The following is a 26,526-nucleotide window of genomic DNA, read 5'->3' as shown; positions in this document are numbered from 1 at the left end:
TGTATGGTTTTGTCCCTTGTGGTGAATGGACAGTGCCTGTTAGAAAGATCTTTGCTTCTAGATCACTTCTAAGTCCTCCTTACATATTCCTCTACACCTTTGTTACACTTCTTTCTAAATTCTGCAACATCAGTCTGTTCAACCTCCACATACATATATCACTTTGTGTTCATTCTCTATGAAATGCTACCCTGCTGTCTCTTCTTTGCTTGTCATTTCTGTCATGTAATTCTCTGGTTTAAGTATGTTGGCTTGCCCAGTTGAATTTAAACTTTAAAAGCCCTAAGTAACCACCTTAACAGAAGACAAGACTTGTGTTGCTCATGTCTCTTGTATTATATGAATGCTTCCAACCACGTCTTTATCACTTCTATGAAATAAAACATCTTTTTGTAACAGTATAGAGCTTTGAACAGTTATTTGCTGTGAGCTAGAGAATAGCAATTTTAATGAGTAATAATGACATAAAAATATTTCCAAACAATCCTGTTTGTCAGCAGCAACGTAAATGTGAATTCAGGCAAACATGGTGAACATTCTTGCTTTGCCACCTAATATATTTTTGTACCAAGTAAAACTGCACCAATGAATTCTGAATCTGGATAAAGTTAACGGTCCTTTAGCCCAGCCCAAATCCTAAGTTTCTGGATCACTCATCTTATTTCTCTCTTCTGTCTTGCCAAAAAGATAAGAAACATGTTGGCACAGAAGAAAAATTATTACTTGGACTGTTCTCCCAGCCAATGAATCTGTTTTCTATAAATGCAGCTTTAACAAAAAAATCCAGTTAAGTAGACAGAAAAGATTAGTAAACAACAAGCAATATCAAAATAGCATTAGAAACAAACTAGTAATAAATAGTGTTAACTTTTTCAATAAATATCCCCCAAATTTAAATTGTTAACTCCAGATCACAGATGAGTTTAAGATGAAGTGTGACCATTTGTATTAATTTAATCCTGCACAGATCTCACTGTTGGGGTGATCAGATCTCCATGATCACGTGACTGTTCCGTCATGCTCACAGACATAGATAATAACAAAGCAATTACTAATCTCTTTTGCTTTATACAAGTGAGCAATAATCTGTCTGAAGTATAAATAATGTATCAACAAAACCACTGTCCCGTAAGTGTAACATTCTGTTGCGCTCTGAGCATGTAACTGCACAATGAATATTTTAACTGGCAAGCCTTTGTGATAAGCAGTAACAACTGTTGTAACCCTCCTCTTGCACTTTGAAAAATATTTTGACGTTCCTGGCTTAAGAGTGCTAAGGATGACTATTCTTGCCTTCCCAAGGAGAAAAGCGAGGAACGGTGTGATGGAGTCACCCCTTCAGTTACTTGAGACGAGTGTGACCTTGAAGTTGGGTGTGAATCTCCTGACGCTGTTGCCATGCTCCAATTGCCAGACCCTGCTATGGAATCTGTGGTTAATACAGCTGTAAGATTAATTACTAAAAAGATAAAAGGGGCTTAATTACAATTCTTCATTTTGAAACGGGGCAGGGGGGTGTTATAGTTTTGAAAGCATGAGGCACAGAACAAGGTCTTCTGGGCAAATTCATTCCAAATGTATGTATTTTTCCTTTCAAGTGTGAGTTTATGCTGGCACTGACTCATTCAGCCACGCTCCTGAAGGAAGGGCCCTGATTTTTTGACTGTGTAACACGTACTAACTTTTCCACACCAGGCTTTTGCAGCTGCTGTCACTCAGCAGCAATACTGGGCCGAAGGCGCTGGCTGCCGAGCCTGGGGCAGCCGGACCAGGCCTCGCGGGTGCAAAGGTGCCACAAAGTCTCCTGAGGCGCCAATGGCGGGCGGGAGCCGTGGCAGCCCTGGTGCAGGTGTCCTCTCCCTCGGCCTGGGCCCCTTTTGGGCTGGCGTCCCCCAAATTTCGGTCTGAGCCGGCTCTAAAGCCGTCTCATACCCAGGGACCGCCACGGAGCTTTTTCTGCCGCTTTTGACCTCAGACTTCTCAGCAGGGCCCCGCCGGAGGCCGCGGAGCCGCCGCGTTCGCGCGCTCTGCGCCGCCTGAGCCTCCTCAGCCGCCGTAGCCGGCGGTGCTCCGCCAGGGGGCGCAGGGACCCGCTGGCGCTGCGGAACCGAAACTAAACCGCCGGTCCGAAAGCCAATCGGTGTCGAGCTTACTGCGCGGCAGCCGCGCCGCCCCCCCCTCCCCGCCGCTTCCGAGAGCCAATCGGGTGGCGGCTGCCGTTGGGGTTGCCTCCTCCTGCCCACCGGCGCCATGGCCGCCGCCACCACGAGCTGTCGTCGCGTCGCGCTCGGCGGTTTGGCCGTCGGGGCCGCGGCGCGATGGCGGCGGCGGCTGCTACCGGGCGGCTGCGTGCTGCGGCTGGCGCCCGCCCGCGGGGCCGCGGCGGCGGCGGAGCCCGGGCCCTGCCGGACGGTGACGGTGGAAGTGGGGGGCAGGTGAGGGGCGGCAGCGGGGAGGCGCGTTGCGGGTGCTCCCCGCTCCCTGGGCCTGGGCTGCGGCCCTGGCTGAGGAGCGGCTTTCGGTACCGGCGGTGGGGAGGGGGCCGGCGGGCCCCAGGGCCCCGGTCGTCGGCGGCGAGAGAGCCGTCCGGGGTGGCGGGTTGAACAAACGTGAGGAGAGGTTGCCGCTGATCCTCCTGCCGGGCCGTTCCTCGCTCTCCGCGGGTGAGCAGCAGGTGTATTTCCTTCCCTTTCCTGTACGGAAGAGAGAATGTTCCGCAGGTGTGGCGGGAAAAGGTGTTACGTGGGTGCGCAGGCAGCTCCCCTTCTCTTGTGAGGGTACAGCAGGTGTGCATTGCGTTTTCTGGCGGCAAAATTAAAATCCAGCTTGAACACGTGGGTGATTCCTCCTCGCCCGGCGTGAGCAAAGCATTGCGCCTCTAAGCCATATACTTTGCTTTAGGTGACATCCCATGTGGCTGGCTGCAAGTCTTTGCTTCAAGGTGAAAGAAGCAGGACATTTGAGGCAAAAGCATGTTGAAGTTAAGGGGATTTGGTCACTTTTGGTCAGAGGGTTTCAATTTCCAGATCTAATCAGGATTTTTATGTCTAATACGAAGCGTAGCCTACATTCTGTATAGTTGGTGCTGTAGATGAATGCAGAAGTTACTGGAAAATTTGAATTCACCATAACAGATTATTTCTTTCTGACAGAAAGATGGAACTGTCTTCTGGAAAACTTGCTAGGTTTGCTGATGGATCTGCTGTTGTTCAGGTAAAAAAAAGAAAAAGTTAAAATTTGTGCAACTTCAAAATTTCTGGATCTGAACAGAGCCTCAAGTGACAGTTTAATCCCTAATGAATGTACAGCTGTGTTTTGTAGGAAAAAAAATTGTTTGAAAAGCAAAAATAATGGTGTGAGTCATGGATTTATGTGGTTGTTTTCTGCAAAGAATATTCTGGTGGTTTAGTTTGTGAATAAGTTTAGGACTTCAGACAATATTTTACCTGCAGGTAATTGCAATTTTTTTTCTTTTTTTCCTTAATTCAGCTAGGTGACACAGCAGTAATGGTCACAGCAGTCAGTAAAACTAAGCCTTCTGCATCTCAGTTTATGCCATTAGTGGTAAGTACTAATGACAAAATTAGTTTTGTGATAATCAGTGGTAGCCTCAGTGGTAGCAGTCATTAAATAGTGGAGTTCAAGATGCTGGGAGGAGTGATGAGTGCAGTCAGCAGCCTATAGACCCTGGATTTCAGAATAGCAGTCTATGACAAAATGACTAGACCTATGGATGAGGGATGAGCACTGGATATTGTATACCTTGACTTTAGCAAGGATTTCTACAAAAGCCTTTGTACCAAAAAAAGTCTTTCTACAAAAGCTCTTTGTCTGCCACAACATCCATGTTCAAATATTATATTTTAGATGTGTGAAAGACTGGTTGGATTATGAGGCTCAAACGGTTGTGGTTATTAAGGGTTGTGGTTATTAAGGGTTGTGGTTATTAAGGGTTGTGGTTATTAAGGGTTGTGGTTATTAAGGGTTGTGGTTATTAAGGTTTAAAGATGCCTGTTCTACCTTGAGACTGAATAAGAGTGAGTTCCTCAGGGGGTCTGTCTGGGAAAGAGGCCTGTTTCCTACTTGTATTGGTGACCTGGAATTCCTGCTCATCAAGTTTGCAGATGACACCAAACTGGGGGGGGGTGCAAATGATATGCTCAGAAGCAGGGCTGCCGTCCGGAGGGACCAGGGGCTGGAGGAATGGCCTGACAGGAACCTTATGAAATTCTGTAAGGACAAACATGAAGTCCTGAACTTGGGGTGCACTAGTGCCCTGCAACAGTTCAGGCTGGGGTCTGACTGGCTGGGCAGCCCATATATGATCTAGAGTGGGAGAGTCCATTTGAGCATCAAGACAGAGCCTTGAATAATGTCACCTGAATTCAGAGTTGACCTTGCTCTGAGCAGGGGATTGGGTTATAGGCCTTTGGAGGTGTCCCTTCTAACCTGAATGATTCTGTGGCTCTGAAATAAGTAATCTGTTGTCTTTAGGAATCCCTGTTTTGTTATTAAAAGGTTGACTACCGTCAGAAAGCTGCTGCAGCAGGAAGAATTCCTACAAACTATCTAAGAAGAGAACTTGGTTCCACTGATAAAGAAATTCTTACGAGCAGAATAATAGGTAGGCTGGAACACTTTATTGACAATGTATTTTAAATATTTTGTAATATTCTCAGGAATGTTTGGAAAGATAGTAATTTATAACTGCTCTTTGAAGAGTTCATTGTTTCTGCAGTAATGTCAGAAGAAAACAAACTTGTAGTTTCTCGTTTATCAGTACTGATTTTTAAAATGATATATCAACTGGGGCTGTGTCTGTATTCCTTTATATATAAAAAGCCTGAATCTTGAGAAACCTTGTTGTCACCTTTGTTGATATTAAGATCTCATCCTAACTGCAGAGATAACATCCCAACAGTTGCACATCTGTCTGGACAGGTGGAAGAGACAACCAAGCTAAACTCTGAAATACAAAAAGGCAGACTTACTGATTGGTATAGACTTGTTCTCTCTCTCTTGATCCTGCTTGAAAAGTCATCTCCATCATGGCTATCTCCATTGATGAATAAGATAATGCCTTGAAATTCAACATTTATTTAAAACTGATGTCAAATACAACAGCATCTTAAGACAGCAGTGAAAAGAATTAGGAGAGGGAACAGCCCATAAGGCCTAGGCTGTTACGGAGTCCTGTACACTTCAGACTGCAAAAAAATTAATAGGAAATCTACACATCATGGAAGTAATGCAGTATTTTGAACATACACGCTTTTGTTGCTTTTCTCTATTTGAGGACTATGTCCCTTCATTGAAGATATTTCTGGTGAAATACTATTTAATAGGTTATTTGTATCCTAAAGCGTGGAAGACTTTTTCAATGTTTTTACCTTGTATTAACTGACAGTGGGTATGCTCACCCAACTAACTCTTACTCTACTCTGAGTGCTATTGAAATTTTAGAGTTGATTGTATGTCATACTAAATTTCCTTCAGGGTTCTCTGCCTTTTCTCTTCCTTTTTGTTTGTCTGGGTCTTTCATTTAAACCATGTTGTCAGTTTCTTCTGGGGTTATTACAAGACAAACTGAATACTGACTACTGAAAACCAAATACTTATTAGACTTGGAATATTTCTTTTGCAGATCGGTCAATCAGACCACTCTTTCCAGTAGGCTACTTTTATGATACACAGGTAGGTCACGTTCACTGTCCTTAACTATAGCTACCTTCAGAATGGGAAACCTGGATACATCCAATGAAAATTTCACATGATACAGGCATTGTTTTAAGAAAAGCAATTTTCATTAGCATCCAGGAGGGGTTTACACTTTGCAAAACAGTCTAATAGTGTAATGCTGCTTTTTAGTTTGTCATTTCCTTATCCTAAATTATTTTTATTACTTGCTAGTTTCCAAATTTTGTTGTAGAGATACAGGAACAAAATTCAAATATCCTCTGTATAACAGAGGAAAGAAAGGCTAATAATATATGTTATATGATATGATACGATATTATACATTAGTGGGGTTTTGTGAGCTTTCTAGTTTAAATACCTGAACAAATTTTCATTTGCAGTATAGGCCTGTATAAATATGTGGAATGTTTTGTTTTATTGTTCTTGGCTTTGTATTGACAGCTAATAAAAATGTATAGGTCAAAATTATTCATTGTCTTTTATCTTATGCCAGATCCTTTGTAATCTTTTAGCAGTAGATGGCGTCAATGATCCTGATGTTCTGGCAATTAATGGAGGTAAGAGGATGTTTAAATCACACATGAGCAGTAATTTTTAATGTGATCCGTTTTTTTCTAATACAGGTTTTATCTCTTCATTCTAGCTTCTGCAGCACTTGCATTATCTGATATCCCATGGAATGGTCCTATTGGTAAGTAAATATTTTGAAATGATGATGATTTGAACATAATGGAAGACTTAGACCACAGTTCATGCTTTCTTTTTTAACAAGAATCTGAATTTGAAGTCCACTAACTTTTGGTTCAAGTATTGAAAATAATTTTACAATGGATAGCATTATTGCACTTGAAAGCATTATTTTTTTCTGGACTAAATATACTTCTGGAAGGATTTATATTCCAATATAGTAATGACTTAAATTTTTTTCTTTAGAGAAACTTAGTCTTTAAAAGCATCATTTAGAAAATAGCTCAATAAGAATACTTCTTTATTTCATTGTGAATATTTTTTTTTTTTGAGAAGACAAATGATCTAGCCAAGGACAAATGTTTAGCTGTAGTTGCCTTTCACCTGCCTTTTTTCTAGAAAATGTGTTCAAATGACTAAAAAAACCTAATAGACTTACAACCTTGTGTATAATGCTGCTTGGCATTATATGCCCTACCCAGTAATACTAACCGAAAGAACAGATAATTTTGCCTTACAGTTTTGTTCTTATTATATAGCTCATGTTTTAGAATTAATCCATAGCTTTAATTGCTGTTTTTAGATGTATAATTTTCAAAGTTAAATGACGCCTTAAAGAACTTCCTTATTATAATAATAATAGTTTTCTGGGGTTTCTTTGTAGGTGCAGTAAGGGTAGGACTGGTTGATGGAGAAACCATTATCAATCCAACTCGAAAACAGATGTCTTCTAGTGCTTTAAATTTAGTTATTGCTGGAGCTCCACAAAATCAAGTTGGTAAGTAGGTTAATTATTAGTGTGTCTTGAGTGTTTGAAAATCCGGTAGGTGCCTCTTTGCAGATATTTGCCTAATCTTTGAAACTTGTGTTTTTACACAATAGTAGGAATAAACAACAGTGATAGGTTAGGTACCTTTTGGTTAGGTGAAGTAAATTCCATTATATTTATGCAGTTGAATGTTAATCTGGTTTTCCTCAGCTGAGTTAGGTTGTTATTGAACAATAAAAAAGTAATTTACTTAATTTTTAACTTTCCATTGATAGTTATGTTGGAAGCAAGTGCCGAGAATATATTGCAACAAGACTTCTGTCATGCCATCAAAGTAGGGGTGAAGCATACCCAGCAAATAATTCAGGGAATTCAACAACTAGTGAAAGAACAAGGTGTTGTCAAGAGAACTGTTCAGAAGTTATTTGTTGCTCCTGAAGAGATTGTGGAATGCGTGAAGAAGTAAGTTCAGAACAAATAATTTTGATCTGAGTTATGTTAAGTGACTCAAAATGCTTATTTAATGATCATTTAATTTGATGATCTCTAGATAGTTTGGGTGTTTGGTTTAATAAAATAGCATGTTTTGTAAGTTCAGAATTACTTGCTGCATTTTCCATAGAAACTTAGGAACACAGCCTTCAGCTCTCTGGCTTTATACTTAGTAAGAAGGACAGGGCAAAACAAATACCCTGAAAATTCAGTAAAGGAATTGTAAGTTAATATGCCATTCTTGTGGAATGGTGACAAGAGAAGTCAGGATGTTGGCGTGTATGATCCTTATGGTGGAAGTGATAACTAGTTTGAGAGGGGTGGTGGGAGAGCAGGCAGGAAGGACAGCTGGGGCTAGTAGTTTATGAATGTCAGTCTGGTGATTTGATATTGCTAGTGAAAACAAGCATTTAATCCTCAAAAGAAGCTAATTGTGTAATTGTTTTTTAAGCTGTGTTTTCAAAAATTGTTTCTTTTCTTCTGAAAGACTTGCTTTTAACAAGATCTATGGAGTGTTCACAGATTCCAGCCATGATAAAGTAAGTAATCAGTTCAAACATGATATAATTATTTTTTAATTAATATCATAATGAAACTGTAGTAAGATTTAGTTTTAAGCTAATGTTAATAAAAACTCTTCTCCTCTTCTGCATGTATTTGCAATAGTAATAAGAAATTGTTCTGTAAATTCTTATCTACCAGAGTATTTGTTTGCAGTATGTTACTGATCTTTGAATTTGTGTGACAATCCTATTCCTTATTCCTGGAGTTTTATGGAATTTTAAACTAAACAAAAACACAACAACTCAAACCTCCTTTGTTATTCTGCCTTGTAGAGTTAACTGGTTGCAAATCCTGTGTTCTAGATTTCTAGAGATGAAGCAATTAACAAGATAAGGCTTGAAACAGAAGAACAGCTGAAAGGTATTATTTTCTGCTTTCTTAATATTTAGAGAATGCTTAAATGGAGCTAGCACTACTTAGAATTAGTGTGCTCTTTGGCCAAGCTATTTTAGCAGAAGTTCTATAAAATTAATTTTCCAACTTCAGATGCAATTTCTTTTTTATACCCAGAAAAATTTCCAGAGGCTGAGCCTTATGAAATCATAGAATCTTTCAATATGGTTTCAAAGGATATTTTTAGAAATCTTGTTCTGAATGAATATAGAAGGTAAGTATATCAAACTCCTACTGAATAATATTTCTGTCAACTTTTTGTCCAAGACTATAGTCCCATTGATCTCATAATTTCTGCTTGTAATTTTAGGTGTGATGGGAGAGATTTGACTTCCCTCAGAGATATCAAATGTGAAGTGAACATGTTTAAAATGCTTCATGGATCAGCATTATTTCAGAGAGGTCAAACACAGGTAGTATCTTTAAACGTCAGAAACTATAAATTAATTTATCGAAAGCTGAAAGATTTGTATCTTTCATTTAAATGCAAAGTTTCCTTTTTCTTCACATTCAAATAGTAATAACTAGAAAACGGTTTAGATTTAATTAAAATACATCTGAGTCCATTAAGACAGTAGACAAAGCTTGGCTCCTTGCTACATGAACAAGACAGATATATAAGCATATGTGCCCAGAATGAGTCTGGTAAGCATTATTGTGTCTTTAGACTTTCTGAAAAATGTCTAGTAACCAAAGTTAGAAGCTGTAAGGATTCTCCTTGTTCAGATCAGGTTGGCAGGTTTGGGGCATTTTTGGTTGGGTGGGTTTTTTCTTGGGAGTAGGTGGTTTGAGAAGAAAGCTTTCTGATTCAGGATGGCTTGAAGTAAAATTGCTTGTTAATAAGATAAGTCCAAAATCATACCTTTTTCATCCCTCTACATAGACTCTTATGTTAGAGATACTTGTTGAAACAAAAGCTTTTAATGTAAAATATAATCTTGCTCATTTTTAGAAAAACGGGTGACTCAGTGGTATGCAGGACAGTGCTAAATTGTCTATGTCATGAGAAGTCTTTTAAAAGAAACTTCATATGTAACCTGGACTAAATAAGGAAATTGTACCCAAAAAACTACCTTGAGATTTTTTTCTCTTTTTTGCCAAAAGTGTCAGATATTAGGTGGATTGAATTAAGAATGTACTCAAGATTTGGTCTCCCATATTTTTATAGCTCATTTTCCTAGAAGGCTGTCAGCTGTTGATCTGACTTAGTACAGGGTACATGGGTAGTTGCAAACAGTGATTTATTCCTCAATGTTGTTCCCTCTTACCCCACTAAAAAAACCACATGCTGCAAGTCTATGTGATAAACAGGCTTGCTCTTTTGCACAACGTGGTGGCTGCATCTTGCCCTGGCTCTTAAACAAAGTTGTTTGGTTTCTTAGTGAACAAGCTATTCGAGGCTCCTACTAGGTTAAGAAGCATTAAATTAGTATTTTTAAATGTGATCACCTGTAAGATTATACAAGCTTTACCGATTATGAGTAAGTTTGTGCTATGAAGGAAAAAAAAGTTTGCAGAGGGGGTAGGTGATGGCATCATATTTGTTGCTGAAGTCATTCTTTTTGATTCTTCATAAACAGTGAAAGTTGTGAAAGGTGGAAGTGTTTAAGAACAATTTATTTATCCTCTCTCTTTTTATTTTAGGTTCTCTGTACAGTTACGTTTGACTCTCTAGAATCAAGTGTAAAATCAGACCTTATTTCAACAGCAGTGAGGTATGTACATCTTTTGGTGTTTTGTTGGTAATAAAAAAGGGTGAGCATTTAAGCACATTTCATAAAAATTCCTTGGACTTTGACATATATATATATTCATTAGGACTGAAAGAATGTGTAAAATTAGGCTTTGAAGTGGCCTGTTCTCAAAAGATCTTGGCAGTTGTTTTGTGTGAAGGTGACATTAACTCCATGGACACACATTTGAAATTGGACAGTATTACAAGTAACATCCAGTCTGGTTTCAAGAGAAAGAAAATAGTGACTTACTCTTGAATCTGTAAAACTGTCCATATACCAAGTCTCTTTAAATAAAGAGTTGATGAAAGTTGATTCTCTTTGTTCCAAGTATTTATCATCACACTTGGAACTTGGTATCTATTCTATTCATTTAATCTGTTTCTCAGATGTTTTGAAGTTTTGCTTGATAGGTTGGATGCAGGTAGCCTGTGAAATGCTGTTCTGTTTATCAAGTTTGGTTTGAATGGAAAAAAAAATAAAGAGCAGATAATTTTGTGGGTTCCCCCCCCCCCCCCAACTGAATCAGCCTATCTATATATTCCCATTTTGTCTCAAAATAAAAATGTTCAGAAGGTGAAAATATTTGTGTTCTTTCCTAATGGAGTAAGGAAAATTTAACTTACAATGTAGCAAGCAAGTCCTTGTGCTGTTAACATTTTGTTGCTGAGGGCTAACTTGTTGGGGAGGAGAAACTCCTTCCCTTTAAAGCTGCAGTTCAGTGATCTCATCCCACCAGAGTTGCAGCTTCTACATTTTAATATGTCAGCTTTGCATTAGTTAATTTTTTTGGCCTAGAGGTGTTTGTCCATAGTCTGTAATTTTGGTATTCTTGGAAATCAGTTTGTGCTAAATAATGGATTTTAATTAGCACTCATTAGGTTGCTTCGTGAATGAGAGATTGCCTCTATATGAAACTACGGGCAAGTCTTGACTTGAAGCAACTTTATAGATTAGCTTTTTTGTATTTATTGCTAAGAGTCAAGTCTTGTGGTACTTCAATAACTTTTTTGAGCATGCTTTTTTCATTTAATCAAGAGCTATTTTGTGATTACAGAGATTTTCAGTATTCATTCTGAGCAGTTACTTTTCTGAGTCCTTACTGCAATGTGTACAGTAAGATGCTGCTGTTCTTGAAATTTTAATTTTTTTTTTTTTTTTCTTGCTTCAGCCACACCAAAACCAGCATAAGGAACTGATAGGGCCTATTCTATTCTAAACAGCTAGGGAAACTGCTTTAATGATGATGATTAGCACATGAGTTTTTTTCTTTGTAGACTGTGCTTTTTCATGTGTTTACTCCATAGAAAACCTTTGGGAAAATGTGGGTGATCAGCAAATCTATTGATTCATTGTTTTTGCTGGGTCTATTTGTAAGCATAACTGAATATAATCTTATGTATTATTGTATGTAAGACATGTTTGGTTGCTCTTTTTTGACATGGTCTTGTTTTTAATTAATAGTGGAATAAAAGATAAAAACTTCATGCTGCATTATGAGGTGAGTTTTACCATGTCACAGTTTTCTGCATGATTCACAGAATGGCTTCATACCTTGCTTTTAAAGGTGAAATTGATCACTTCCAAGGATATAAATTATCTCTAGATTTGTTAAAATGTATTAATTCTAGTTCATATGTGAATTTACACTGCAGTTTGTGAACAAAAGTGCTGGTTTCCTAAAAGGCCCTAGATAATTTGTAAATTGCCATTTTATACTGCCTTTTTAATATCTTAACATTAGGTTAGCCCCTTAAGAATGGGATATTACTGAAAGCACGATTAACCTGCTTTATTATTTTTAGTAAACTCTATTAATAGTGTTCAGCTGACAAACTGCACCAATAGTAAATAAGTGCTTTTACATCTTGGATCCCTCAGCCTTTGGAACTTGCCCAAAGTATTTCATACAGGCAACAGGCATATCTTGTTCCATTATATGTATGACAGAAACAAGATTTCTGATATGTTTGACAAGTTTAATTGGAGTAAGCTTGTGTTGTTTTTCAACTACCTTGCGACTGCTTTATTCTCTTTTGTTCAGTGGAAGTGAAACATTTACTAAACACTATCTAAACTGGTCCTGGTTTGCAAACCAGGTGACTGACGGAAGTCCTGTAGTGGTTTGATTTTATTTTTTTTTTTAAACTTGTTTTTTCCTTGAGATGCACAAAAACTTAAAAAGAATTTTTTTCTAAATGTATGTTTTAAAATGGAGAAAAAAATATTAGTTAGTTTTCTGTATACACATATTTTTACTTCATAGTTTCCTCCTTATGCAACTAATGAGATTGGCAAAGTTACTGGTATGAACAGAAGAGAACTTGGACATGGTAAGTTCAGACTAGAGAAGTCCCATGCTATAAGTTTTAATATTTTGTCTGATTGTTTTTATTTATGGATTACTTGGTGTTTTGTTGTGTTTTGTTTTGGTTCTTTTTACAGGTGCACTGGCAGAAAGAGCTCTGAAACCAATTATTCCCCAGGATTTCCCATTCACAATACGAGTTACTTCTGAAGTCTTAGAGTCAAATGGTATTATGACTTTCTTATTCTTAACTTAGTGCTAGGGAATAATTTGGCTCTTAAAAAAACCTGAGTTGGACAAACTTGAGTTGTAGGTATTTTAGGTAATAGATTTCATTTTTAACCTTCTTAATCTCGATAGCTCTATTACCTGAAGTGCTTAAAATAAAAAGGATGTATATAGTCATGAACAATAGACCTTTCTTTCCATTTGTGTAACAGCACAGTATCAGTATGAGAGGCAAACATAAACTCTGAGTTTAATAAAAAGGTATTTGGTGGCATTTTTATGCTACAGAGTGAGGAAAATAAATCAGCATGTATTGAGACCCATTCTTCAGTGTTTAATCACAGCTGGTACCCTTACTGACTTAGTAGTAACTTCTCCTGGCTGGCCGTTTTGTTCTCTCCCATCTCCCCAGTTTGGGGGAGAGCTATCCATTTCACCTTTCTGCAGATTCCCGTGTGTGGCAGGAAGCTCCCTGAGGTCCACCTCCTATTTCATAGCACTGTAGTGAGATTAGGTGGGTTGCAGAAGGGGTTAGTGGACAAAGGGAAGGAGTCCCATTTGCAGCTTCCTGCGAAACCCACAGATTCCTTGTTTAGAATATTTAATGTTCATTGTGGTGTTTGAGGGGTTTTGGTATCAGTATCATGAAAGATTAAAAGCATATTATGCGTTTCTTGTTAAAAATACTTATGCTACAGAAAAATTCTAATTGTAATTATTTATTGTGGTATGTGTGGTGCTGTACAGTATTTTCTAGCAGCAAGTTAATTGTCAAACTGTCATTGAAGAATATCACTAGCAAGTTTTGTTTCAGATACTCCTGACCATTGTTTAATACTTCCCTCCCCCCTCTGTATTCTTCTAACTCTGTAGGGTCTTCTTCAATGGCTTCTGCATGTGGTGGAAGTTTGGCATTAATGGATGCAGGTACAAAATATGGCACTTAAAAGGATAAACTACATATGATAATGTGTTACAGGATTTGTAAATGGCCAAAGGTTATAAAAATGTATTTTTATGTACCACTATTAGGAGTTCCAGTATCAAGTGCAGTCGCAGGTGTAGCAATAGGTCTCGTTACCAAATGCAGTGTGGAAAAAGGAGATATTGAGGACTATCGCTTGCTGACAGACATCCTGGTGAGTGTTTCTAGTACTGCTGGTTTTATTGCTGCTTAATTCTGTAAAATACATTCTATGGCCTTCTTTTGTAACTGTTTACCCAGTTACTTCAGGAACATACACTACTGGAAATATTGAATAGTTTTATCTTCTCTGTTTTGTCTCCCAAACTCTTCCCTTATTTCAGAAAATCTCTGTGAAATGTCCAGTCATGTTTCTCAGTTTTTTGTAATTACTCAGTTATTTCTTTTAAGCTCTCTCTTTACAATTAATTTTGTCTTTTCTCTTGGGAGAAAGAGATTAGTAATTCTTGAATAATTTACTGAAAAACACAATGTATTGGATGGAGAATGAGCACTTGACAAAGTTGCTGGGGCGGGGAAATGCACATTATCGTGTTGCTGATGCTTGTTCCTGTGGCAGCCACTGCTAGTAGAAAATGAACTGTTCAGGAACTAGTGCATGAAAGCTCTTAATTTATAAGGAGAGAAAGGAACAGTGTTAATCAAAAACAGCAAAATAAGGTTGAAGAAAAACATGTGAGTCTCAGCAGTAATTCCAAGTCTGCAGAACTACTTTGTGGCTTATTGAAACACAGAATGTACTTTTAGTATAACGAGGCTTGACACTGGGATAAAGTTACTCCAATGTGCTTTCTTTCTGTCTATGCTGGTAGGGAATTGAAGATTACTATGGTGATATGGATTTCAAGATGGCAGGTACTAATAAAGGAATAACTGCCTTGCAGGTATCGTAACATTAAATCTTCCTAAAATGGAACTCTGAAAATGTATCTAAAAAAGCTTTCCTTACATATTGATGTAACTTAACTCTTTTTGTATTAGGCTGATCTAAAACTGCCAGGAATACCAGTAAAAATTGTAATGGAAGCTATTCAGCAAGCTACAGGTACGTCCATATTGTATTTGCACCCATTTTATCATATTAAGTGATAAATTGTATTAAATTCTAAGTTTTATGAAACTAAATAATAAAGTACTAATTTTTTTGTTCTCATTGTGGAAAAAAGCTGCTGTCTTCAGAAAAACTGGGCTGGTTTGGGTGTTGTCCGTTATACTTCCATATAGGCACTCCATGCAAAATAAATAGCTTTTTGTGTTGGAGGAGAGCATTCGATCTCCAGAAAAGCCAGGCCCTTCCCACCACACTTAAGTCTCATATTATTGTACATAATGTCAGTGAAATTGTCTGCTGCTCCTGGAGGTTACTTTTCATTAAAACAGAACAAAAATGGTGTGATATTAACAGTCACCAGTTTAGTACAATGGGTAACTTGTTTTGAAAAATTGCAATAAAAGTAGTGGCATAGCAAACTGGGGAGGGAGGGAATTTATACAGAAGAGCAACATCAGGGTAGAGGAATACATTAAGAAATATTTACATGCAGTATTTTGGATTTGATTGATGCAAGTACAATATTACTAGGCCATGTCAGTTTATAATATTTTTGTCATACTGTCTGAAACCATATGCGGTGAGTTGGGGAAAAGAGGTTTGTTTTGTGCTGTGTGATAGATCAGTAAAAAGGATTGTTAAAAATAAGCTCCAAACTAACTTTAAAGTAACTTCAGACTAATTTTTAAATGTGTCTCGAGCAGCAAGTTCTTAGAACTTAAGTAAAAGTCCATGTCATCTCAGGGAGTTGATGGTTAAGATCTAGCAGCATGGTACCCTGTGAATAACAGAGGTGTAAAGGCTGAAGTGCAGCTTTGCTCACTGAAACTGGATTGCTTTTGATTGGTGAAAGTTGGGAGAGGGAGGAGGCATCTGTTGCTAGTTAAATATGTTAAGTGTTACCGTAACACCAAAATGGATTTGGACTAACACACAAACATCCTATTACATGACTTTTTTTTAAAATACAACAGAATAATGTTATAGAAAGAATAGCAAAAACTATTTCTTATTTACCATAAATTCAGCTATATTTACTATTGAAATTTACTGCTGTCTGTATTCTGACATGCACAGCTAAAATATTCTTAAGCCATATGAAAAACTGAAGCTACAAGCTTTAATAAGGATTTAACTAGTTGTAAGAGAAAATTTTCAACTTGATTGTAATAACAAGACTTTAGTAAGAAAACCCTTACTAAAATGTAAGAACCAGTAATTCCTATTTAATGGTGTATCACTTAAGGCAGCTCAGCTGAAGTTCCAGGCCAGTGTATTATAACTTAACTAATCAAAGCTACACCTTGTTGCTTTTACAGGCACTGTGATTTATTTAAATAATACACCGAAACAGAATTCTCTGTAATGTTCTAGGCTGCATAAAATCAATAAATGTGCTGAAGGCGTATGTTTTGCATACACAGAGCAGAATGTTGGTACCACAACAAACATGCGCTACCTGAAATGTGTTAAGTTACCAAGATAAATTCTGAAGTTAGGCAGGAGGCAGACTTTATGAACAGATGTTTATCTACTTTATAACAAAAACTGCATAAATTTATTTTAATCTTACACAAAACTCTTTATTTTTCCTTCCTCTTCCTCCTTCCCCCCCCAAAAAAAACCCTCACAGCTGCAAAGAGGGAGATTTTACAAATTATGAACCAAACGCTGGCAAAACCCAGACCTAACAGAAAAGAAAGTGGACCAGTTGTAGGTAATGTTAGTTGTATGTTGATAAGAATGCATAACTTTTATAATTATCTTTTTAACAATAAGCTGCTGCTTAAAACAGCTTTCTTATTGAATGTTTGTTATATGTTTCTGCACCTGCCTCTGGGGGTTATTTTTTCTCCTTTTTTTTTTGAGGTGAATTTTTGGGTTTTATTGCCATGTGAGGCAGCACTGTACTATTTCACTATATACCAGAAAACAGAATTAAACTGAAGTTATGTGAAACTCTCACAAAATCAGAGTGGATATAGATGTCAGTATTGGCATGGCTTAAGGTAATTTACACTCAACAAAGTATTTGTATTTTACGTTTTCATTTATTTCAATTCTTAAGTGTAATTATGTCAATGTTCAGCAAATAATACAAGTAGCTATAGAAGATTAAAACGTAAATGAATGTGACTAATTTTTTGTGACAGCTTTCAAGATTATTATATTTAGAATTTCAAAGTATTTTTAAATGTTCTTTCAGAAACTATCCACGTTCCATTATCAAAAAGGTTAAGATTCGTTGGTCCTGGGGCCTATAATCTGAAAAAACTTCAAGCACAGACTGGTAAGATATTCTTACTTCATGTGACAATTTATTTTAATGTGTTACTAGCTTCTCTTTTCTATACAAAAATTACTAGTGTGGAGTTTTAATTAGTGGATCTTGGTAGCATGGGTATTACTAGCACAGCTATTGCTAAATCTTAGTGCTATCTTTATGTTCTTTCAGAAACTGTAAGTAGCTAAACTTAAACTTCCCAAATTGTTCTGTAGACCACCTCTATAAAACTGGCATTTGTGCTTTGGCAGCAGCAACCTAATAAGTAAATAGGAAGAACTATTAAGAGAAAAGGGTACTTTTAATTTGTGTTTTATGCTGCAGACTGCAAAACAGTATTTGCCTTTGTTTTCAGACTTGCGTGTTTAGCTGTTCCAATGCTCGGTACAAACTGAGTCTGTACTGTATCTTGATAAGAGGTGCATGTATTTTGAAGAGCTAGGTGAAGCTCACTTCAGCTACGCTTAGTTGTGTAGATTCTCTCTGTAAAAGTGCTTGCTGTTTGTTTTGCAGCAGGAATTCCTGGAAGTTTAGTGCATGTGTGATGGTGTTTTTCAGGGCTTGCAGAAGAGGCAGTTAAAGGTTCATCTAGGGACAGTATTGCAGAGTGTTGAATGAAAGTTGTGAAAGTCAAGCAAGTCTGATCAGGAATATGCTGAAGTGTAGATCAAATCTCTTCCTAGCTTCTCTTCCTAGAAACTAAATCTTTTTTGCTGTGGTTATGAGGGGACATTGAACTCTTTCCTACAGTGCTCATTGACTGTTTTCCTAGGATTCTGTGAAGAGCTTGTATACACTGTTAACGTGCTGGCATATGTTAGAAATCCAACTCACTACTCCATTGTAGGAATGACCTGTACTGGGGCTTAAATGGGTAGCAAGTAGTGTGACAAAAGTTTCCTGACCTTGTTACATTTCTTGGAATAAATTGATTTTACTTGTTTACACAGTGGTTTGTCCTGCCTGGCCTAAAGTGCCAAATTCAAAGTTGATGCCTCTTTCACTAGCATTTCCTAAATAGGGCAGTTGATACTTTGGTTGAGATAAATGCAGACTGACAGGTCACTTAGAATTAGGCCTATAGCTTGATGTTGTGGTTGCCCTTGGAAGTGAATGAACGGAATTTGTAAAGCATTAAGTATTTCTGAAAGGCTACACTATTAAAAACTTTTGTTCAAATGACTCAAACCAGTGAAACTAGACATAGTGCACCCTTACTGTCTCTCCAAGGCAATGAAGGTAATATTCAACCAGTAGTCAGCCATTGTAGCAGAGGTGAATTTCTGCTGTGATATTAAATACATCAGACTTCTTTTATGAGCACTTTGTTGTAAATGTAAATTCTTCCCTTTATTGCTCAATATAGTACAACTTCTTTACTTGATCCCTACTTTTAGAAAGCTAAAAATTAAAAAAGACTGATGTCTACAGACTATCAAGTAGGTGTTCTGCTTCAGCTGCTTTGGACTTGAAACTCTTTTTAATGCTCAGGCTAGCTTGATTAGTGCTTCTCACGGGATTAGGGTGGAGAAAAGGAGGAAAAATCATACTTCCCTTTGGTTGCAAGCCTATGCAGTCTGTTGGCCAGAAAACTAGTCTAGAGGTGCAAAGAATTTTACCATGCAATCTTAACTATGTTCTGGCTCTGAAACTCTTTAATTTCCATCAGCTATTAATGAAAGCTATAGTTCTATTAAAAATTCTCTGTGAAATTCATTCATAGAAGCTGAGATTCATTCATAAAATCAAAATTTTTTCAATAATTTTTTTCCTGCCATAAAAGGATTATAATAACAATTTTGTGTTCCTATATGGAACACAAGTTTGTCCAGGTATTTAGCAAGCATACCTATAACATGGCTTCCATTCAGTTGCATGTAAAGCTGTCCAACGCCTAATCTGAAGAAGATTCAAAATGATTAGGACTCTTGAGATCTTAATGAGTCTGTGAGAAATCATTTTGCTCTATGCAAGTCTTACTGAATGTAACTTTTCTGCTTGCTGAAACAGTAGCAATGTTCACATAAATCCTCTCGTTAAATTCTCTTTCTAAGGTGTAACTGTAAGTCAGCTGGATGAAGAAACTTATTCTGTGTTTGCCCCCACACCTAGTGCTATGCATGAAGCAAGAGAATTTATCCGTGAAATCTGCAAAGATGATGTAAGGACAAACTTTTGTTGTTAGCTTTTTAAAACTGCATTTTGTGAATTTGTGTCTTACTGTTTTCTTTTTCTCCCCCCCACTACAGCAGGAAGTTAATTTGGAATTTGGTGCAGTTTATACAGCCACGATAACTGAAATAAGGTATAAAAACTGCTCTGGAGTTGAAGTAGAAATTAGTTTATTTACGTAGCTATATTCCTGATGCCTCAATATGATGTAAAATAATTGATTTTTAAGGATGCCAAACTTACGCTGGTGACCTTGGCACCTGCATCATTCTTGATATTTTCTCTGTTGAAAATATTACTGTGTTTCTTAATAAGGCTGTTTATTTTTGCTGCTTGTTTAGTTACTGGAATGTCTCTATAAATAAAACCTAAGGCCTTTTTTCATCTTTGTATCTGAGAGAGATGGTGGGAATTTCCTTTTCACTTTTCAGTCCAATATTTGTCTTGCAAAAATTACATGCACTTTTTGGATGGTACTTATTACTGTAAAATACTGTCCTGAAATAAGTAATTTCCGTCCACCCATTTTTCCTTAATTGAAGTGGACGGAAATATTATGGTTGATAAAAGATTTTTAGAAAGAGGGGAGTAAAATCTTGTTTATGAGAAGTTTACTAATACTTGCTTTGGAGTCAATATGCAGAGTAAAATACCTGCAGACTTCTATCAATGTATTTTGAAATAACTGTGCTCTTTTCTGTTGCAGAGATTCTGGAGTGATGGTAAAATTGTATCCAAACATGACACCAGTGTTACTTCATAATTCACAACTTGATCAAAGAAAGGTAATACATGCTTAAACAAGTATAAACTAGACACTTGTACTTGTTTTTAATCGATTCTCACTAAACATAGTCTCCATTAGCTGTAACACACATACTGTTGTTCTAGAGTACATTTTTACGTTAAAAGCTGTGTTGGACTAGCAGCACCTTTTGTTTAACCTCTGCTTGCCCTGTACATAAAGCTGCAAATAATCTAACTACATGCTTGCTACAATCCTACTGTTTATGCTTTTATGCACATCACCAAGTTCTTTAGATCTCTAATACCTTTTTCTATGTAACATGTAGAAACCAGTTATTTGTAAGGTAGTGTTGAGCCACTATGATTGTCTGAAGGGTAGCATGAAGAATTCCTAAAAGAAGGAACTTTTGTAACTAACCTTAAAAAATTAATCACACTGAAATAATTTTTTCTGAAAAACACTGTGTTCTAGATTAAACATCCTAGTGCCTTGGGATTAGAAGTTGGACAAGAAATTCAGGTAATTTAAGATGCTAACAAACTGCTGTTCATATTTTAGAATTTGAGTGAATTTTTTATTTTGTGTTTATGAAGAAAATATTTTGTCGTATCATGTTCCTTTTCTATGCTGGTTAAAGGCCTGATCACTTCAAATTAGATTTCTTTAGTGTCATACTCCTGCTATCTAGGCACCACATTAATTTGACAGAGCTATATAGGCTAAATGGTGCCTATTGTTTATGGCTTTTCTAGTGTCAAATTGGAAAAAAAAACCCAAACCAAAAAAAACCCAAAACAAACAAAAAAAATGCAAACCACTACCTTTTAAGGAAAATGCTATTTCCAGCTCTTTAAGTTGGCCAGTCTTAAAGTGGTTTGTTTTCTTAACAGGTTAAATACTTTGGACGTGATCCAACTGATGGTAGAATGAGGCTTTCACGTAAAATTCTACAGTCACCAGCCACAACTGTGCTTAAAACCCTAACTGACAAAAACAGTATTGTCTTGGGAGGTACTGTTCCCCAGTCTTCTACTTCATCCCAGTGACAGGTAAGGCCATAAGAACAACTTAAGATGACTCAGTACTGCACTTTCTTTACAACTATTGTGAAGAATTGTATCAATCTGATCTTTATGTTGTACAGTTAACCTTCAGTGGTGTGCAAATACTGCTTGCCAGCTGTGTTGCAGCATGTAAGTTAGCGACTGCCCTTTCATGTGCTGCAGTTGTAAAGAGCTTGATATTGTAAAATTGGCATCCAGTTTCAGCATCCTAGACAGTCTACTTTCTCCAAAACAAACATATTTGTTAATCTACAACACCTGTGTAAGCATTCCCTCTTCTCTACCTTGCCACCATTTTCTTAAAAGGAAAAAAAAACAACAACAACAACAACAACAAAAAAACAGAGTGGGGGAAGAGAAGAAAAAATAAGCTGCTTTCTTGGAAGTTTTGAGTCAATTAGTGGAGACTTCTCAGTCAATTAATGGAATGCCCAAAGCTCCTCCCTAGAACTAGTTTCCCAGCGTGTATTTGACTGTTAGTAGACTTATGCCTAAACTTTTCCAAAAGCTGTTGTGTATGGCGTTTTTTTTCCTTATGAGGCTACTAGAACAGGAAGGTAAAATTGATTGCTCTTGATTGTAAAATCAAGAGCAGTTACACAATGAGATTGGCAAATGGAAATGCAATGCACCAATGATAATTTAAGGCAATCTGTGGCAATCTTCTAGGAATGATTCACAACACTAGAAGAAATCAAAATTCACTGAAGAATTTTTTTTTTTAAGAAGTGTTTCTGAGTTTGATGCCTTGATATAATTAGTTGGTTACAGAGTATTTTCTCTTTCTTTCAGGAAAAAAGGCGTGATAGTTCATGGAAATACAACCAACCTTTGCTAGGATCTGTAGATGTCTACACAAGAATCTGCAGGTCAATGGTAGTGAATCATGTTTTTAAAATAGACACTATTTATGCTTAAAGGTGATGTAGAACTTCAAAGTCTTCAAATTGATTAAAAACTCATTTAAAAGAAAAACAGAAACAACCAGTGCTCTTATCTTGTATAGCAAGGGTGAGAATCTAAGAACGTGGAATTGTATAGACTGAAGAGCAGACTACATTTCAGTGCTTAGGATTCTTCTCGTTGTCATCTCAAAATAAAAATGCAAAGATGAGAAGGAAGTATTTAACAATTATTTTCTGAGAGAAGGAATTCTCCTGTATACTTGGCTGATGAGCTATGACTGTAGTTGAGAGGCACAGTTGGCCAGTTTTACTGGATTTTCAGTGTACAAGATTGAAATGTTGAGCAAAACATAGCTCAAGACTTAGAAGTATCACCTTTAACATGATTGACACTGTTTCAGATAAATACATCAGTAACTGTCATAGGGTTCAGACTTGCTAAAATATCTGAGCAGAAGGGGAACAGAACTACCTGGCTGAAACATCATCATTTGTTATCTGGGTTCATTAACACTGAATTTTAAAATATACAATGAAAACATTAAGATTAAAATAATTGTTTTGGAATAAACAATTGATGTGATAAATCATCCCCCTAAAACCTCCTCATTAAGAGTGTCACAATTTCTCTATTGACTATGTTCTGTCAATGGATTCACTGGTCTTTTAGACTTCAAAACATTTCCCAGAGGCTCATAAGAACAACTTGTTTTTCTACTGTGAGGTACAGACTTTGAAAATCAAAGAGGTGTCCCTTCTGATGTTCACCAATTTGTAGATAGACCTAATAAGAAAATCAACTTTCCACCTGATGGCAAGTGGGCTTTGGACCTCCTGAAAGGAAAAAATAAAAAAAAAATAAAAAACCAAAAACCACTGGGGAGAGGAGAAATGTGAATATGCAGTAAAAAATTTTGTGTTCTGCCTTTTTTTTTTTATTCTAAGTTAAAATATTAAAGAAGAAAAAAAATGATTGGCTGCTGCCTTTATCGTTGTCTGTCTGTCTTTCATCATGTAAGACTGAAAAATCCTGGACAGTGTTAATGAAATAATGTAGACAAATGTTAAAATACCTGAACAGAAGCTGAAATGTTTCCTTTTCTCATAACTGTTCTCAGAAATTGCCCTCTGCAATCTAAGTGGTTCTCCAAGGTTTAGCTTCTTTTATTGCAGAAAAACTTCTGTAAGGCTCCTCTTAGTAGAACAGATGGATGTTCTAGTTACTGAAATACTACAAACCCACTTCTAAAGTTAGTATTTTATGTTGGTTTTTTTTTTTAGCTTGCACATTACCAGTAGCATGCTTGCATCTGAATGTGAAAATCAATGATTTATGAGCCAAAAGAATCCCATTTTTTCCTGTAAAAGTATTTTCTTGCCTGCAGTAACAGGAGTATCAATGATTTGTGTGATAGGTTGTAGTCTCAGTAAATCAACTGTTGGAGTGCTGGGGGGGGGGGTCTGTTTGTTAGATGATAAAGTAGGAAAAAGATATTTTTTTTATGTACCTGTGACAGAACCTGTACAGTCAGCCTGACTTTCTGCACTTGTAACAAGTTTTAGACCCTATGGGAAGGAGTGGAAAAAAATATGCTTGGGAACTGTCTGGGAAGAGCACAAACCAGCTGCTCTTACCTGAGGAGAGAAATGTGATGGGATCCAAGAATTGAGTAAGTGTGTGTCAGTGTGAACCTTCCCGGAGGGAAAGCAGGCTGGTTTCAGACATCCCAGGTTCACCTGAGAGGCATCAGTAGTGGCAGGTTGGACTGTGGCAGGAAGCACTTGACTCTCAGGTGATATCAGCTGTGATCAGAGAGCATGTAGGTTAATAGTGCTTGAGAGAGCAAACTCAGCCCTATTGCAGTAGCTGTTTTTTCATGTTTGAAATAGTGATTTTTGTCTCTACTGCCCTAGATAATTAGCATCTGTAATGACCCATCTTAAATGGAGCCATCAAAGGAATTGCTTTGGAAAGTGAAGCTGGGCAGTTGCAGCATTACAGCAGGTCAAGAGGGCCAGAAATGCATTTATTTGACCAAAACTGAATTTTTCACACAGGTGCAAAGCATCAGGAGCTGGGTATCTTTAAAGGCTGGCAATAAATATAACAAGTACTATAAAAAAAAGGCATAAGAGCTGGCCTAATTGTAATTCTGGGATTACATGCCAGAGGGAATAATACAGTCTCTTAATTTTACTACAAGAAATTTTAAGTGATTTAGGAATGCGTTGTCTGTCTTGCTTCTGAAAACAACAAAAAAAGATTAGAGCTCCCTGCTGCTCCATGTTGTGACACTCGATGACTCGCTCTGTCTGCAGCCTACCCTAACAAAATTCTTTGTTTTGATGAAGAATAGAGAACTCTACCTAAGAGCTATAGCTTTTTCTCTTTGTGATAATGGGGAGAGATGAGCTACTGGCAGGTGCAGTGCCACAATGAAAAAGTGCTGCTTTGCTTTCTCTGAATCTTATGATGCAGAGATTCAGATGTGTTGCTTTCCTGGTCTTGTATTTACTCTGGTTTTAAGTCAGATATGTAAGAGCTGTTGGGGCAAGTCTTGCATATCTTCTTCAGGAAAAGTCCCCCAGAATTGACTTGCTTTTTATTGCTATAGATGGCAAGATCATGGTGTGGTTTCTAACACTTCAGGCTGTGGAGTCCTGGATGCTGTTCTGGGCAAAAAGGAGCCCCGCATCTGAGGGAATGCAATCTGGGTGTGTTCTGGAGTGGCATTTTTCCACAGAGGTCATTGATTTCATGCCTGGAGAGGTCATGGATTTATTTTACAGCTTAAGCAGAGGAACAGTTTTTCATGCCACTTCTAGCTCATTATCTCCTGCTCCTTCTGTAGCTGTTCACCATGACAGACGAGAATTTGGTCCAGAATATTCTGCTGTGGTTTCTTGCTGTTCTGCATATCTGGAGAAGTACTGCATTTAATCTTGAGTAGGAGAGGCCATACTTAATTTTACGCACTTGGTTTGAAGAGGTAAAGAGCATGCGTAGAAGTTCTTGCAGAGTGGAGAGAGAGTTTGCAAGTGGCAGATGTCCTGAAGCAGCAATACGCTGTGGCCATTGGGGTTTGTATTTCTTTTCATGGGTTTTCTTTTTACTGAGCTTTCACTGAGGCAGAAATATGCCTGACGTGTAAAACCTTGAGGGGATCAGGCCATGTAATGCGGAAAAGGCTACCAACGTGTAGTGGGGAAGGCTTGTATAGAACCCAACTGTAAACTGTTTAATCTGACTTTCAAACTATGGTTGGTGAAACCACTAATATAAGATGGCCTTTTGTGCAGTTACTGACTTACTTATCCATAATGATACGATGCACGTATCCTAAAGTATGTTCCTATACTGTATACAGCTAAAGATAAGTGTATATGATAGTTTTCAGAGGTGTATCTTACACTTGTCATCTTTTGCAAAGAAAACTCATGATTGTGTGTCTTCCATGGCCCCTGTTAACGATGAAAATAAGGGCTTGATTGAGCTTGAATCCAGGATCTACAGAACCCCAATTAAGGGTGCTTGTCTTAACATTTTTTAGAGGTGGGTTGTTTTGCACATGTCAAATAAGCAGGCTGACCAGTCCTCGGACCATGAGGCTGCCTCTTAAGGAATGTGAAAGACTTTTCAGCTGTTCAGCCACACCAATGCAGCTGATTGAAAACTGCACCAAGGAATGATCAGTGGCTGTCACATACTCAGTGTGCTGAATGGCAGTAAATCTTAGAGGCGCCTGTTAAAATGAATGTCAGAGCAAAAGCTGAGACTTAAATGTTACATAAGTGTAAATTTTCTAAATCTGCCCAGAGAATGTTTTTCTAACATATGGAAGAGTTGCACGTAGTTACTTACAGTGGCGTATTTTTCTTTCCCTTCATCTGGAACAAGATTGAACCTTCACCAGTGAAATGCCAGTCTTGTAAGTAAGAGCTATACCGGTGTAACTGCTTTCACCATTAGGCAAGAGCTAGAAAAGTCTTGCTTTGTCTGGGAATGAGACACACCCTGGCCTGGGGAGCCCTTCCCCTTCAGAGCCTGAAAGATTTTGTTGTGAGACACTTTCAAGCTTCCCCTCCTTCCCACAGTCCCCGTTGTTTCACACAGCTTGACTTCTTGCAGGCTTTTGTGTCCTTTTCCCCTATTCCCATGCAAACACTGAAGTGTAATTTTTTATTATTCTTAGTACAGAGGAAATGTGTAGCTGTTTTTTAGTATGGAAAACTAAGCTTTACAGACTCCCCAAAGCCTGGCAAGTGGTCTGTCTTAAATTGTACGGTTTGTAAGGACTAATTAAGCACGTTTCTCTCACTGAGAAGCTTCACAGAACAGCTTCAACTTTGGTTTAGCTTTTGAGCCTCCTCTACGAAGCACGGGAACGTGCAACAACGTGCACATTACGGCACAGGCGTTACGGTGCGTGCCCTGCTGCGGCCCAG

General features: G+C 37.6%; 1 protein-coding gene across 1 annotated transcript; it reads left to right on the top strand.

Moving 5' to 3' along the window:
• Positions 1 to 2,212: 2,212 nt before the first annotated feature.
• On the top strand, positions 2,213 to 21,160 carry PNPT1 (polyribonucleotide nucleotidyltransferase 1). The gene is made up of 28 exons (XM_075035378.1): positions 2,213 to 2,435; positions 3,153 to 3,213; positions 3,490 to 3,564; positions 4,519 to 4,624; positions 5,645 to 5,694; positions 6,191 to 6,254; positions 6,341 to 6,388; positions 7,049 to 7,162; positions 7,429 to 7,615; positions 8,133 to 8,184; positions 8,512 to 8,569; positions 8,720 to 8,816; positions 8,913 to 9,015; positions 10,247 to 10,317; positions 11,800 to 11,836; positions 12,602 to 12,668; positions 12,781 to 12,870; positions 13,745 to 13,798; positions 13,904 to 14,010; positions 14,669 to 14,740; positions 14,838 to 14,901; positions 16,541 to 16,624; positions 17,114 to 17,197; positions 19,246 to 19,352; positions 19,441 to 19,496; positions 20,070 to 20,148; positions 20,583 to 20,630; positions 21,002 to 21,160. Exons 1-28 carry the CDS (start codon positions 2,251 to 2,253, stop codon positions 21,155 to 21,157), a joined length of 2,376 nt encoding a protein of 791 aa, XP_074891479.1. The 5' UTR covers positions 2,213 to 2,250; the 3' UTR covers positions 21,158 to 21,160.
• The last annotated feature ends 5,366 nt before the right edge of the window (positions 21,161 to 26,526 follow it).

This window comes from Buteo buteo, chromosome 9 (genome assembly GCF_964188355.1).
Source record: "Buteo buteo chromosome 9, bButBut1.hap1.1, whole genome shotgun sequence".
In the NCBI taxonomy this organism is placed as follows: Eukaryota; Metazoa; Chordata; class Aves; order Accipitriformes; family Accipitridae; genus Buteo; species Buteo buteo.
The sequence above is the reverse complement of the archived record's forward strand: the minus strand, read 5'-3'. Positions and strand labels throughout refer to the sequence as shown.

Bases quoted from the DNA above. Each gene is read 5' to 3' on its own strand.
- PNPT1 (XM_075035378.1), top strand. From the start codon at position 2,251: ATGGCCGCCGCCACCACGAGCTGTCGTCGCGTCGCGCTCGGCGGTTTG. The intron at 8,570-8,719 runs GTATTATTTTCT...TTTTATACCCAG, and splicing joins AACAGAAGAACAGCTGAAAG to AAAAATTTCCAGAGGCTGAG. The intron at 14,741-14,837 runs GTATCGTAACAT...TTTTTGTATTAG, and splicing joins AAGGAATAACTGCCTTGCAG to GCTGATCTAAAACTGCCAGG.